The sequence below is a fragment of the Cimex lectularius genome, unplaced genomic scaffold (genome assembly GCF_000648675.2).
Source record: "Cimex lectularius strain Harlan isolate CLEC.00 unplaced genomic scaffold, Clec_2.1 scaffold20, whole genome shotgun sequence".
NCBI lineage: Eukaryota > Metazoa > Arthropoda > Insecta > Hemiptera > Cimicidae > Cimex > Cimex lectularius.
The window spans coordinates 1,706,130-1,719,270 of record NW_019392641.1 but is presented as its reverse complement, the minus strand read 5'-3'; the positions used below and the strand labels follow the sequence as shown (position 1 = coordinate 1,719,270).

Genomic DNA, 13,141 nt, shown 5'->3' with positions numbered 1-13,141 from the left:
CAACATGTCTCTTAACCATATTAATTCAAATTTATTTAATATAAAATATTATAGAGTATCTGGCAAATGATTGTTTTAATATTTATCCAGAGTTAATTTTTCAATATGATCTTTTAAAGATTGTTTCTGCTACAATAAGGAATCTGAACAATATTCTCGAGTTTTGCGATGGCGAAGGCTGGATATCACGATAGCGGCTTATCCCTTCGAAATGCTTAGTTATTTTAATGAGATCCGCCCTTAAAAGCAAGTGGCAGTGATGCCTGAGTACCAGGACGGCTAATAAACCTAAGTTAATGTGAATGATAAAACATAGAATAGGCGAGAGACCTTCATAATATTCCGAATTATATATAGGATTCTCCAATAACATTTTTACGCGTGTCCAAATTCTCAACCTCACGTCTTTTCTAAGCTGTACTGTATTGATAACATCTGATAATGAAGGTGCATGCATATGTAGTCTTGTCAACAGGTGATGGAAATGCGTGACAAATCGACATTTAAATCAGGTTGGACGTTATAGCACAATCAATTGTGTTAAGGTTGTCTGATTGTGTTAACTGTCTATAATCTGTAAACCTTGCCACTTGATTGTCACTGATCCTGACCATAATAAGTTTATGGATTTTGGCAAATGCATAAGCATGAGATATCCTGAATTTACGTGTATTTGTAAGGTAATAAATTTTAGAAGGTTATGTGGGATTTTAAAGAATAAAGATAAAGATTTTTCTCTAGTCATATCAATTTCTGAAGTCAGCCACATCCTGCTAAAAACGAAAGCGATATTAAATTTTGGTCTTAATTAATTTATGTCATCCCTGGAATGGGAAACACCGATACCATCATCGGGCAGTTGAGAAGGTTCGGAATTATTTACACGGTTTTATGAGTTCAGCCTGCGAAGGGGAGGACATCGACGGGATAGTTGTACGCATGGGATTTGAGCGGAAGCTGTTGGTGATAAATCCTCGTTGAAAGCGATGTCGGCCGAGGGAGCTGTTGGCCGAGCTGACGGCCGAATCAGCTGATTTACAACAGCTCAAATTTACTTCCATTTTATCTCCATTGGACCTCGGCCGGGGCGGATTGGCCAATTTAATGCCGCTGTTTTACTATCCTTGCTATGATTCCGATTAGTGAGAAAAGTGCTTAACCCAGATTAGCTGGGTTGGCCTACTGATCAGTGATGAAATTCGTTGGGTTTAGGCCAAAATCCTTCCACCCTCTTTGACTCCATTCTGTAGTCTGATATATCATTTCAACTCCAATAGAAATTAACAAAAATTGGCCAACTGATGTGCCGAGAGCATTAGTTCAAAAGTGAACCTACTCACATGCAGATTTTTAACTAGCGAAAGGCAGAGCGCTGGCCAAGTTCCAGCTAGCTGCCATGTGTATTTTTACTCCAACCAATTCACCCGGTTTTTCTCACCCTCATTCCTCTGCTTCCCCTTAATTTGGGCTTTTAAAATTTGAAACTTAAATTAAACTTAGCCAATGTAAAAATTTGAGTAATTAATATTAACCCATTTCGAAAGGGGATAATTTCAAAATTTGCCTTTTTGTTACTGACTGACTCACATATCATCAATATTATAAAGGTACTTACCGAACAGCTAGAAACGTGAAATTCGCTAAAAAGGTAAGTTTTGTATAGCAAGTAAAGGAGAAAATCGGAAATGTGCATTTTTCTCAAAATTAGTGCAACTTTAGGGAAAGAGGGTGTAGTAAATTATAAGGCACTTCACGTGCAGTTAGAAACATGAAATTTAGTACAAAGATACGTCTTGTATTGTAAAAAAAGTAAGAATCATCACTGTTCTTTTAATTCACTACTTTCGTGGTCAGCTTGACCAATTAATACAGGACAATTAATTAAGGTTTTTAGTTGAGACGAAAAAAAGTCAATGGCACGAGCGGGATTCGAACCCACCATCTTCGGCTAGATACGCCGCTGCTCTACCACTTGAGCTTTTCATCTCAACTAAAAACCTTAATTAATCGTAATGTATTAATTGGTCAGGCGGACCACGAAATTAGTGAATTTAAAGAATTAGATAGTCATGAACATTTTCCATTTGACTGGAATTATTCTTATTGTGGAGAGACATTTTAGTTGAAATGAGTCTGCAATAGGCATTTGTGGTAAACAAGTGTGAATATTCGAACAAAACAAAGCTGGTAGCAACTACACGGCCATCTTCTTGCAATCGATCTTGCCAATTATATTTGGTTCCTCGCGACGTACAATTAATTAAGGTTTTTAGTTGAGACGAAAAATGGTAAAAGGAGGGAAAACTCATAAGGTGGGGTTGAGATGGGAAGTTGATGTCCGTGTGGATCGAGGTCACGATAGCTCAGGTGGTAGAGCAGCGGCGTATCTAGCCGAAGGTCGTGAGTTCGAATCCCTCTCGTGCCATTAACTTTTTTTCGTCTCAACTAAAAACCTTAATTAATTGTACGTCGCGAGGAACCACATATAATTGGCATTTGCTAGGTAAAATAATTCTTAAACTAACTTGTTTTACATTTTTAATTATTAATAGTATGTATTTATGAGACTTTTATTTGAAGGAAATTAGATTCATCAAATGGCCAGTGATTACATAAACCAAAATTACCCCTATCTCTTATTTTCTCCCTCACTCCCTTCCCCTCTCTCTCATTATCGATCTATCTAAATATCTCCTCTATCTCTCTCTAAATAATTGATATTAATCAATGAAATCAATCAAAATTTAAATACATACAAATTTAGAAATTATAATAAACTAAATTTTTGTCTGCTTCTCTGTCACTCTCAACACACTACATCACTAGATATACTTTGAATGAATAACAATATATATTGTTATATTTATATCTATATATTTTTTTTTATCTGCTTCTCATTTTTATCTGTTTTATCTGCATCGCACTTCATATATATATATATATATTTTATACCAGTAATAGCCAACGCACCGCCAATAGACCTTGTCCTTAAAGAAAGGGTGGTCATCCATCAAAAAAAGAAAAATGAGGCTATTGATATGATGAAGCAAGCCAAGGAGAAATAGACTGGTTCCGAAGCACAACGGGGAAGGAGGCAAAAGAATACTTGGGAAAAATGACAAGGGCATCATGGCAAGAAAGATGGACAAATAGCAATAAAGGTCGACTAACATCCAAATTTTTCCCAAGCGTTGAAAAAAGGAAAATGGCTACGCCCCGACTACTGGACCACCCAAATGCTATCAGGACATGGAAACTTCGCAAGCTATCTTCATAAATATAAGAAAAGAGAAGCCCTTTATGCTCCGTTTGCAGCACTGAAGAAGACGCCGAACATAAACTCTTCAGCTGTATCAAATTCAAGGCAGAAAGAGAACGTTTGCGAAAAACCGTCACCTCAGCAGAATGGCCGCCTAATCTCCAAAAGCTAGTCTGTGATATCAAATCTTTTGGAGCACAAAAAGACTTTGCCTTAAATGAACAAGTCCCTATTTATTCTAATTATTAAGTTCTAAATATTGTTATTATTGTTAGAGTTTTATTACCGTTATTTATTTATTGCATAATTAAACATAGGTTTAGGTTTAGGGTTCCGGGCTGTTTTCCTCTTCTTAGTAAGAAAATTTTAGATAATATAAATAGATAGAAAATAAAACCAAGGAAAAGTAAATGTGCAAGGGGAAACCTGCAAGGGAAGACCTTTTGTTTTATGTTCTAAAATGAAAATATGGTCCCTTCAAAAACCGACCAGCGGTTTCGCCTGAAGGAAAGATCGTTGGGAGGTATTTTTATCCCATTTATTTGAAATCCCTTAGATATACAAATTTGATTAAGCTAAAGCGTTTGTCCGCCGGTATGGGGTCTTCCTCAGGTACGGCGGGGTGGTGGAAAGGGTAAAAAAATATATGTATATAATTTTCTCATATACTATATAGTTTGTATTTGTTATTGCAATTATTTGATTCTCGTCTCCGATAGTGTGCAAGGTTTTCAACTCAAGCTGTTAGAAAGTTCCTGTTTTCCATTAAAACCGACATTAGGCTTACTTTTATTTTCTCCGCTTTTTGTTTCAAGAGTGCTCATCTCAAGGGCGAATCCAGCTCATTTTTAAAATGTTCCGGATTTAATTGCAGGATAAAAGGGAGCGTAAAGAAGGGCAAAAAGGCGCCCGGAGGAAGGTATTTCCTTCCCCTTGCCCCAGGTTTTTTTTTATTACCGCCAAGGCAACAACGTCCTCCAGCCCTAACATAGACAGGATGGTATTTTAAAACGGGAGTCTTGCAGCAAGGCCAAGGATGCAATCTACCCGGGACGACCGGGAGGATTACAAGTCCATTCCGTTCCTACAGCGATAAAACCCTTTGCCAACTTTGGTCATATAGCTACGAGGGGACGCAATTAATTCCTTTAAGCAGCACTCCAACTAAACCGTTGAACCTACCAACAGGAAAATTTAGACCGTTACCGGATAAACGCAAATTAAGTAAACCTTTAAACCTATTCTTAAATTAAAAAATAATGTTTGTATTCAGCCTTTTATTTAACCTGTTCAATTCACGGTAAATGATCATTTTTGAAAACTCATATGCTGCGGAAAAACGCATTATTAATAAAATGAATAGGGCACACTGGATTACAAATTAATGCGTGATTTTCCTTATAATTTGTATTCATCTTTTTATACCACCTTCAATAATCATAACATTTTTTAAATTATACATTTAGTCATAAAATGTATTCAGTTTTTGTGTCTGTAATACAAGGAGAATCTTACATTTCTCAAGTAGGGCACCGTGGATTCTTTTTGATTAAAACTTTAGGCAAGGACTGCATTCGTGGGGAATATATTCACCGACTTTCTCTGTCATGTTTAGCATCAAACAGACTTTAGTCCCTTCATTTGTCCAATAATGAAACAAACTTTTGCTTTAAAAATAAAACCAACTCACAGGGTGCCAACATACGAGTTTATCCCCTGCTATTATTAAAAAGTACTCAACATAGAAAAAAATCGAACAGTAGCAGTTGGAAATGTATGAATTAGTGTTATATCATTGTGATATAGTAACAAGTATCCTTATAGTTTGGACTGACCGTAGCTATTCGTGATCAGATAATTAGATTTGCTCAAACCATAACATGTTCTCTCTCTCTCTCGTAATAATAGTAAGTCATATTTTGGCTTTTCGGAAGCAAGCTGGATATAACATCTTCAAAAAAAGTATTTCAATCATAAATGAAGGTTATGCAACAACAGAAACTAGGCGTTATAACTTGAATGTTACCACTGAGAAACAATATGTACAGAAATTATTTATACACATTCTACATTACAGAAAGAGAGAGAGAGAGAGAGAGAGAGAGAGAGAGAGAGAGAGAGAGAGAGAGAATAAATGAGAAAGACAGACTGAAAGAAAGACATAAACTGAAAAAGGGTGTGAGAANGAGAGAGAGAGAGAGAGAGAGAGAGAGAGAGAGAGAGTGCGGGAGGGAGAGAGAGTGGGTGGGAGAGAGGGAGGGAGTAAGAGAAAGAGTTATATAGATTGATGATATATAGGTAAGGATCAAAATATATATATACAGAGCAAGGAAGAAAAGAAGATAGTGAGAGTGAGAGACAAAGACAGACATGAATGGAGTAAGATAAAGGGTTACATAGAATATAGGCAGGGAACAAAATAATATACGTAGATAACTATAGATACAGAGCGAGAAAGAAAAGAAGATAGGCTAGGTAAGAGACAGAGAGAAAGGGAGTTAGACAAAAGGTTCCATGGATTTAAGGAACAAGATAGATAGACAACTATAGATAGAAAGTAAGAAAGAAAGGGAGAAAAAGAGGGAGAGAGAGACAGAGCAAGAGAGAGAGAAAGAGAGAGACGAAATATGGATAAATTGCAAAAATCACTTTGACGAGATTCACGTTCACGAGGAAAATTGAAACGGCTACAAGCGGCGTTGGAAATTAGGATTCTATTTGATCGACGTCCTTTGTAGTCAATAGTCAATAAGTTAGTCTTTGTTCGAGTGTCGAGTCGACTCCCGGGCAAAACTTCACGATTAGTTAGTTGTTCATCCGTTCAATCTCGGCATCACAAATTGAAAATCGATGCGCAAATTCATAAAGATAAAATTTATGAGGGTGTTGTTTTCCCTTTGTGAACCCACAAGGATCGAATGAAAAACCTAATTTTTTATATAAAAAATGGCTTAAACAGTTAATGGTAAAAGTACAGATCATGAATTATGTATCTTGTTCTATGGCTAAATATTTAGCGAAATTTCGAGAAATTTATGTTTAGCAAGACGTAAACTGTTCAGGTAAACGCAGTCAAGCATACATTTTTCAACAGCAATATTTTTCAGCAATTGTCTTACAAGTTAGAATGAACTTTTTTTAGTATACTTTCGTATTGCTATTGGTTTATTAGTAGTTGAAAAGACATTTGTGATCGTTTTATTTACCTGGAAGCCATCGTACGTCCAAGAGCCGAACTTCATGACGCAGGTCTGCTCATCGAACGGAAAATATTCAACATCGATCTCGCAGGAAGACTTGTAAATGGCAGGGGGTTTCCACTCGACTCGGCCGGTGTAGTTGAGCGTTGCTTTCGTCGCGAGGGTCACCTCAAAATTTCCGTCGGCGCTGTGAAGAAAAAAAAACCATCACTTAAGTAACTTATCTTTGGACGATGTCCTGTGCAATGCAGGTCAATGAAGCCTCAAGAATTTCTGAGTAAAAGTTGCTTAATATGACTAAAAGCTGATAAGCTGATCAACAAGCTGACTGTATAGAGATTCTAGCCTAACATTTGGCCGTTATCCTTATTTAACAATTTACTAAATTTTTATATTTATTCTTTTATGCCAAGGAGCGCAATTTAAGAAGAATTTTTAAAAAAATGTTTGACGGTTCAACTTGACAGGAATACTTATAACAAAAGTATTTCCGGTAGTTTACCATTAAAAATACAAATATTTTATCACTGTTATCAGTATTTACTTATGTTTTAATTAAAGCCTGCTAATACTGTATATCTTACTGTATATTATTATATGGGTATTATTATATACCCATGTCTATCTAATAAGCAGATATTACATTGTCCAAATTTCAATTTAAATAAAGGCAATTTATTATTATTAAACAATTACGCTAGTTGTTAAAATATAAGTTAAAAAACATTTAAATTTATTTTAAAAGTCTCTCCTATATATTTGATGCCAGTAGAAATAAAACACGGAGAGCAAGATCTTTTGACTTATTCTGACGGATGAGAAAAACGGCTTTTCATATTTTCCAGACGTTCGATGATCGCTTTGATCTCAGGCAATACAAGAAATAACGCTAGAAATTCATTTTTTTTATTTTGAACCTTTTGGACGTTTAGCAGACATGTTTTTCCTTTTTGTTATATAAAATATTTTCAGTTTTCGGATAACAGGTACATTATTTGAATAAATGAAAATATGTGACTTTAGATGGTTGAGTTTATAAAAAATACAGCGATGAAGTACAATGATTTAAATATTTATGACATATGCATTTGCGCTTGGAATGTATTTCGAACAGTTGTCGGATTTTGTTGAAAAATACCGTTTTTAATATTTTCACTGAAACCCCTCTGGATTCTGGGAATGCTGATGAAAACGTTAAAGAAATATCTTGGATTTCTTGATGTAGGAAAGGACAATTGAAATAATGATATGCTGGGCCGGCAGTGGGTCACTTATTGGGTCCGTCATCTCTCGCGGGTAGCATCGACCGACTCGCAGACCACCCAACATCAACTCCAAACTTGATGTGACCTAGCAGATAAACGTTACCTTGATAAACTACTTCTTTATTTATGTCTATCTTAAAATTTTTTAAAATGCTATTTACGTATTTACAGCGTGTCCCATGGATGATGTTCACCCTTTCCCTAACTTCCTTAATTTTGGTCCAAATTGATAAATATTTTTTTAGCGTTGTCGTTATGGTCTGTTGTATAGGTATCTTTTGATGTATGCGCATTTTATTTTTTAAAGAAATAATTTGTTTCTTTTAAAATACATGCTATTGTAGTATTCCTACAGAATGAAAGTGTATCTAGTAAAACTTTCAATTCAACTTCTATGAAAATTAAGATATCAAACCCGGACCAACGAAAAGTTTTTAAAAATGAACTAGTTCGGAAATCTCTTTGTTACGTCAAAAAACATTGAACCAAAAAGTTATTTTATGAAACCGATGAAACATCTAAAAACTAGACTTAAAACGGTTTAGTACCAAATTAAACCTTTTTAATTTCAAATACACTTTTTGCGCTTCAAATTAAGCTTTTTTAACTATAACTTGTAGAAGAGTTGGTGTAAAATTATGTTAGGAAACCATATAAAAATGGGTTTAAAATACAATTAAAATTTGATCAAAATAAATGTAAAAACCAATGATTCTTCCCTAAATATGTTATTGTTTTAAAATATATAATTATTACAATAAAGTTAATAATTAATAATTATAATTATAATAATAATAAATTCTCTTCTAAATAAATGATAATAAATTCTCCTATTAATTTAAAAAATTTAGATTTTAAAAGCCCGATTATTTTGAATTTATTAACGATTATTTAAAACATCTCATATTAAAAGAAAAATCTTTTTTAATATTTAATTTTATATAATTTTAAATTTTAATTGTAATTAATATTCATGTGGTTTACTAATAGCCCAATTATTTGATAATAATTTTTTAAATGAAGAAATTTTATTTGTTTACATTTTTTATACCACATTCTAGAGTTTTATTTGTTTTAAGGAAACTGTTAATTTGAAATTAAAAACAGCTAATTTGAAATTAAAAAGTGTTAATTTGAGTTTCAAAACGGTCAATTTAAAAAATAAAAAAATAACAATTTGAAGGTAATAAAAGATTAATTTACAACTAAAAATAGTCGATTTGATGCAATAAAACATTAATTTTAAATTAAAAAAGACTAATTTAATATTTAAAAAGTTACTTTGAATTTTAAAAACGGTCAATTTGACATTAAAAAAGGTTAATTTGAAGGCTAAAAGATTAATTTGCAATTAAAAATGATTGATTTGATGCTATAAAAAACTAATTAAAACTTGAAAACAACTAATTTGAAATTAAAAAGGGGTAATTTGAATTTTAAAAACGATCAATTTGAAATTAAAAAAAGGTTACTTTGAAGATTAAAAGATTAATTGGCAATTAAAAATGATTGATTTGATGATATAAAAGATTAATTGAAAATTGAAAACAACTAATTTGAAATTAAAACGGGTTAATTTGAATTTTAAAAACGATCAATTTGAAATTAAAAAAAGGTTAATTTGAAGGTAAAAAATATTAATTTGCAATTAAAAATTATTGATTTGATGTAATAAAACATTAATTTGAAATTAAAAACAACTAATTTGAAATTAAAACGGTTTAATTTGGATTTTAAAAACAATAAATTAAAAAAGGTTAATTTTAAGGTAAAAAAAGATTAACCTGCAATTAAAAATGGTTGATTTGAGGCAATAGTTTAAAACTAAAACGGTTTAAATTTGAGGGGAAAATGATTAATTTAACGGGAAACAATTAAATTTTCGAAAATTCTACAAACCCCTTATTTTACTAAGAATATTTTTATCTCTATAATTAGTATAGTTTCTTTGTATAACTTTTTTGATTTTAGTCGCACTGAAAAAGTGTCATGGCTGAATATTTTCCAGATAGAACAAAAAGACATTCGCTTGGGAGATCCTTCTTTTATCTGCATGATCATGACGCCTTCTTTTTTCCCCCTTTGTCACGGAAAGAAAATTTACGCCGGTGAGAAAAACGACAGAGCCCGTCGTAAACCCTATAAAATCCGACTGTAGACAAAAGGAGAAGCGACGTGCTTAAAGGGGGGTGAGACGTGTACAAACAGTGCCCCGGCCTACCTCGGATTAGGATATTTATTAGCCCCACATGTTTCGGGCCTTGATGAAAATCTATACACGTGTCTCCCTGGGAAGGTGATATGTCAGCGGGAAGGTGTTGTGAGGAGTGTGACTTGTGGCGGAATCAACGAAGACTGAGCACCGTTCAACGGTATAACACAGCATCGGTGTGTTCGTGTAAGCCGAGATAGAACAAGACAAAGAGCATGCCACGCGAACGGCCTTAAATAACCCCGTACAATTCCTCTCGACGGGCTCTTATGAACATATCACACATGGGAAATGAACATCCCTTGATTGAAATAACCAAAACGAAAATTATCTCCATCTAACAAGGGGCTACGGAAATAGGATTACCGATTTTAATAGAAATATTTTTGGGAATTCTTAGTGGAAAAACTGTATGCATGTTTCTGAACATTTTAAAAAAATTTATGAATTAACATATTTATGTTTAGTATTTAGTGCCCGTTAATTAGTGATTATTTGGAGATCGTGAGATGCGGTCTGTGATATAGGTTTAGAAAAACATTTTCTTTATTGTGACAACGTTTCAATCTTTATTTAGATCATCTTCAGGACCTGGAATTTACTAACATTGATTACATTATAGAAATACATGTAATATGTGAAAATTAATTTATACAACGATTTACACATAATTTTAGGTTTAACCAAACTATTTGTACTCACACAAAGTGTGTTTTCTGTGTAGATGTGTCACGTTTGTGTGTTGCGTTGAGAATGTTAGTGATATAATAATGTTCCTTGTTTATACATGTTTATACCAAACGATAAACCATTACCTCATTGTTGGTCCCTTTCACGTCGAGCGAGCAGGTGGGATGTGTGCAAGCGCATCTCGCAAAACTGTATACCTTTTTCTCAATCCAAATCCTGAGAATGTGCAGCGCGTGCTCCTAGGAGACTCCAGCAGACCCTTCCCAACTCTTTGTTACAAGGGGAGTTTCCTGGTAATAATTGTGCAGCCTTGAGAATGTAACGAACTCTCTAAAGCCAAGCTGGTCGTGTTTCCTGGCGTGCATCATCGCCTTAAGCAGAATCTGCATGCATTTGGAAGACAGGACCAAGGAATCGTATAGTGTGCGAGGATGCTGAGACGACGCCTACCTAGTCCCCGGAGATGCGTTAAGGGAGTTGCTGGCATGAGAGCTGGCCGCGAACGGAGGGTGCTGTAGCAGAGGCACACACCGGTTAATTTACCAGATCCAGTCTAAATGTATGTTTTGAATATATAAATACGGAAGGGGGAGGGTGCATATGTACTGCGGGGCAGTGTATTTTCGTTCCAGGTTCAAGCCCAGCTTCTTGGGTGAGGACTCGCAGTGGTTGACTGGTGAGACCCCTGGCGGGTACCTAGAGAAAAGGCTGTGTTTCATTCGTGGCCGTGGACGTAGTACTTGCGCATGACCTCTGCATGATCGGATTGCCGAGAGAGTACAGCCAGAGGAGCTACGACTTGCTGCCGACGTCCCTCGAATGCGTGAAAAATGGTGGACGGGGCGGGTGCTAATCGGTGGCGGCCGACAGCGCGGCCTTTACCGAAGGCATGGTCTACTCCAAGGGGTGGTTAGAGATTTCACTAAAATCGAAACCGTGGGCGTATCCGGAGGTTTCGACGCTAGCGGAGCCTCTACACCCAGAGAAACATAGTTGTCGTTTCTATCTAGGGAGTACGTGGGAGACTTTGCCGATCCATTTCTACCACCTTTTGGGTATCCCTTTACGCGCGGCACTGGTTAAGTGCACAACGTTAACCCACCCCCTCGGAAGAGGCAAGCGGGAGAAGTCAGCATGTCATGTGGCGGTAGCCGAGTGGTTAGCATGAGAGACTCTCACGCCGCGGTCGTGGGTTCGATTCCCACCGTCGCCTCTGGCCCTTTTTTCCCGATAACCCCCAATTTGAACACACAAGAATTCGTACTATGGCTAATATGCAAGGCCAATAAAAAAAAAAAAAAAAAAAAAAAAAAGGCTCTACTGTGAGAATGTATTTATTTGCATGAGCGGTTAAATGTAGAACAGGTCTGTGACGGAATATAGAGCAAATCCTCAGACCTGTCAAACTAGTTACGCATAAAAAAAGGTTTCGTTACTCTCTTTGTGCACGTATATATGCGTGTTACTATAATATCGATTGAATTATGACCCATCCCCACTAGCGAGAGGAGATGCTCATTAAGGATGCTAATGTCCAATGTATCCCACATTCCTGCAGATGATGAATCGCCCATGAAGGGACTACTAAGCTATTACCATAGATATGCAAGAAAAAACGCAAATAAAGCTATAACCAAAGGTGTTTTGCCAGAACAAAAAAGGTTAGGACACAGAATGTCTTGATGTGTCTTACTTCCGAAGGAGTGGCATATGTAAATAATTAAAATGTGTACAATTGGAAGTATAAATGCTTTTGTAGATCAATTAAGAATATAATAGAACTGAAGTCCTCACATTGTTGCCTTTAAAGTTTATCAAGTTTGAAAATTATCCCTTGTAGGATTTACTAAACACTACTTTTCTGTTCCTAGGATTGTATTAAATAATCTTTAATACTGGCTATTTTACCCAATAAAATATTTTTAACAAAAATAAAAATACGGCGAGCATCACGGTAAGGTAAAGGTCCCGGGTTCGAATCCAACGGCCCTTCATTCAACTCGACATACAAATGGGCTTAAAAAAAAAATAATACAATCCTAGGAACAGAAAAGTAGGGTTTAGTAAATCCTACAAGGGATAATTAAAAAAAAAAATGCCGGCTCCCCGAGGGTTGATATAACCTCTGCTGTTGCGAACTCTCGTTTAAACAAAATAGTAAATAGTACAGATTTGAGGCCAATATTGCAATCTTAAGTATATTTATTCAATTTATCTATTTGTGTAATATTTCTATTGCTCGTAAACATTTAAAAGCGGGTAAAAAAAACAGAGTTTAAAAAATCCGAATCAAGACTCTTCAGTTTGAACAATTTTTTCTGGAGCAGCTACAAATAGAAACATATAATACAAGACGAATGTAAAAGAATAAGAATGTACAAATCATTTTGATGAAAAAGTAGTTAATTCATGGCAACGTTTGGCAATCCTTGATATTCTTTGAAATAACTTTTCCTATAGTTACTAAATTACTAAAAATTTCTTAATAATAAGATATTTCATTTGGAGTCTATTT

General features: G+C 35.0%; 1 protein-coding gene across 3 annotated transcripts in view; it reads right to left on the bottom strand.

The window, feature by feature from the left end:
- The window catches only part of LOC106661487 (acetylcholine receptor subunit alpha-like), a 356,838-nt gene that overhangs the window by 13,937 nt on the left and 329,760 nt on the right, over positions 1-13,141 (bottom strand). For all 3 annotated transcript variants that reach the window (XM_024229480.1, XM_014384928.2, XM_024229485.1), the window contains one exon: positions 6,466-6,646. In XM_024229480.1, the coding sequence (XP_024085248.1) occupies positions 6,466-6,646 (181 nt within the window). The remainder of the gene's footprint in view (positions 1-6,465; positions 6,647-13,141) is intronic.